The sequence below is a fragment of the Danio aesculapii genome, unplaced genomic scaffold (assembly GCF_903798145.1).
Source record: "Danio aesculapii unplaced genomic scaffold, fDanAes4.1, whole genome shotgun sequence".
Classification (NCBI taxonomy): domain Eukaryota; kingdom Metazoa; phylum Chordata; class Actinopteri; order Cypriniformes; family Danionidae; genus Danio; species Danio aesculapii.
The window spans coordinates 6875-9383 of NW_026613782.1; the positions used below are offsets into that span (position 1 = coordinate 6875).

A 2509-nucleotide genomic window follows, 5' to 3' on the forward strand; every position below is an offset into this window, starting at 1 on the left:
CGAGCCGTCCCGGGAGACACCTGCAAATACCCAGAGTTGGACCATGGGCCATATGGCCGTTCAACGCCGGCGCAGACCTGGACAGTCTCGTCCAGCCTGGCACCTCTTTGTGTTTAAAAAGGGATCATTTGTCCCGATGGGCTTTCAACCAAGGCTGAACCTGGACGCGGGCGTCCCACGCGACACTTTTACCACAGGAGACAGGGATCATTTGTCCCAATTGGGGCTTAGCAAAGGCTGAACCTGGACGCGGGCGTCCCACGCGACACTTCTAACAGAGGAGATAGGGATCATTTGTCCCATTCGAAGCTATGTTTTATCACACAGATAGAGGAATAATAAAGACACTGAACACCATATGACCTTTATTGTTCAATTTTTATTTAGGAAGATTCAGAGTCTTCGGTTGCTTCGAGGGGGCGTTTCCCCTTCGAAGGCGGCCATGGCAGCGTCCTCCTGCTAGTTCCCTCCTGAAAAAGAGAAAAGGCCAGTTACCTAACACCACACGTCCCTCTGTTGAGGTCCATGCCAAAAAGGAACTGATTTACCATGGGTGACCCGGGACTCTCTGCCCTCTGGCGCCCCTTCCTTGAGTGGCGTTCTCTGCCCGCTGCCTCCTCCTCCTCCTCCTCCTCCTCCTCCTCCACCAAGGCCCTCTCGAAGAGTCTGCGGTGCTCACGTGCTTGGAGAGGGCCTAGGTGAAGCGCGTAGAACTTGTCTGAGGTTGAGGTATCGTGGCACATGAATTGGGCCACCTTCCTGCGATCCTCGGAAGAATGTGAATTCTTTGCCTGCGTCAGAGACAGACAGACAGACAGAGACTTTTTGGGGTCAAAGCCGCTGGCAGTCATGGGGGTCAGCGGGGGGGCACTGGCATAGATACTCACGTGGGTCGCGATGGCAGTTCGGACGTCAGTGAAGGTGGGCTTGCCGGGAAGCCCCATGCTGGTCCATGCAGATTGAAAATATTTGTTCAGGGTTCGACAGGGACTGGGTCTGGAAGTAAAAAAAAAATAGGAGGCCTGGCTCCCCCCGGGGAGGCTAGCCCGCAGCTGCAAAAACCTCCGGAACCAGCTGTATTCTTCCTTGTTGAGAGACAGCTGAGCCGCGCCGAAGGCTCGGTTTGTCTTGTGCGTGGTGATCTGGGAAAATCAGAGAGAAGATGAGTGAGCCCTACCACTGGTGGCCCCCACATGCAACGTCCCACTCACGTTTATGACATAGGCGGACTCGTCCGGGCTTCTGGAAGCCTCTTGGACCTCCTGGATGGTCAGGTTCTGGAAGACCCCACAGCGATGGCCCGTGATGCAGGTCAGGTAGCCGGTCAGGTAGCCATAGAAGCGCCACTGCTGCCTGGTGTCTGGGCTGGACTCGAGGCCGTCTGACGGAGGGAGGTTAGGGGTTAGACTTTTCCAACAAACCATGTTTACACCACCAACGGTTTTAAACTTAGCAATAGCCGCTGGTGCCCCAAGGCAAAAAGATAATGTCTGCTCCGGGGCGCCAGCGGCTCGGTCAAACCGAGCGACGTCAGCGTACCCACCCCTTAACCCCCGAATTCGGGGGTTAAGGGGTGGGTACGCTGACGTGGCTTGGTTTGACCGAGAGCCGCTGGCGACCCGGAGCAGACATTATCTTTTTGCCTTGGGGCATCGAGCCACGTCAGCGTACCCACCCCTTAACCCCCATTCGGGGGTTAAGGGGAGGGTACGCTGACGTGGCTCGGTTTGACCGAGAGCCGCTGGCGCCCCGGAGCAGACATTATCTTTTTGCCTTGGGGCACCGAGCCACGTCAGCGTACCCACCCCTTAACCCCCATTCGGGGGCTAAGGGGTGGGTACGCTGACGTGGCTCGGTTTGACCGAGAGCCGTTGGTGCCCTGGAGCAGAAGAGGGAAGAACGGAGAGCAGGTCAGCGTTTCCACCGCCACTGGTGGAAACGCAGACCGGCGGGGACCAAACACTCACCTAGAAGGGCAGGTATTTTTCTCCCAGCCGTGCGATGGCAGCGTAGCAGGGTGGCTTTGGAGATGAGTCTGCCTTCTTTGGCTTGCTTGGTCCTAACCTCGTGCACCACGACGCGGCGGCGTATGCCGCGAATGAGAGCTCGAAGCTCCCTGCGAATCAGCACCAGGGTGGTACTGGAGAGGCGGCAGGAGGCCGGCGGGGTTTCGGAGAGATAATCCAGGAACTGCGCCACGTTCTTCAGGTAGTGCTGCCTCGTGGGCTCGGCCATGCCCGTTTGGCCTAGCAGGGCAGACCAGGCTCGGATGCGCGCCGGTTGGTTGAGGAAGGACAAGGTTTCTGGGTCCGCGTGGCCTGTCGCCATGAAGCCTAGGAAGGCCTTGACCCTCGCCAGTTTGGAGGCCACGTTATTCCGCAGACGGGCGGTGGGCTCGCTCCCCAATTGGAAACCCTCGAACTCTGCCAAAAGCAAGTCTGCAGAACGGGGGCGAAAGTCAAAAGTCAGCCTAGACGACATACACCCACCACCAGCCCAACAGAGAAGT

At 57.8% G+C, this 2509-nt stretch overlaps 1 protein-coding gene across 1 annotated transcript; it reads right to left on the reverse strand.

The window, feature by feature from the left end:
- Positions 1-359: 359 nt before the first annotated feature.
- Positions 360-1459, reverse strand: LOC130220328 (uncharacterized). Its single transcript, XM_056452690.1, has 4 exons — positions 1212-1459; positions 888-1142; positions 549-791; positions 360-470 (listed from the first exon to the last, which is right to left on the reverse strand). The coding sequence occupies exons 1-4, from the start codon at positions 1422-1424 to the stop codon at positions 384-386; spliced, it is 798 nt and encodes a 265-aa protein (XP_056308665.1). The 5' UTR covers positions 1425-1459; the 3' UTR covers positions 360-383.
- Between the last annotated feature and the right edge of the window lie 1050 nt (positions 1460-2509).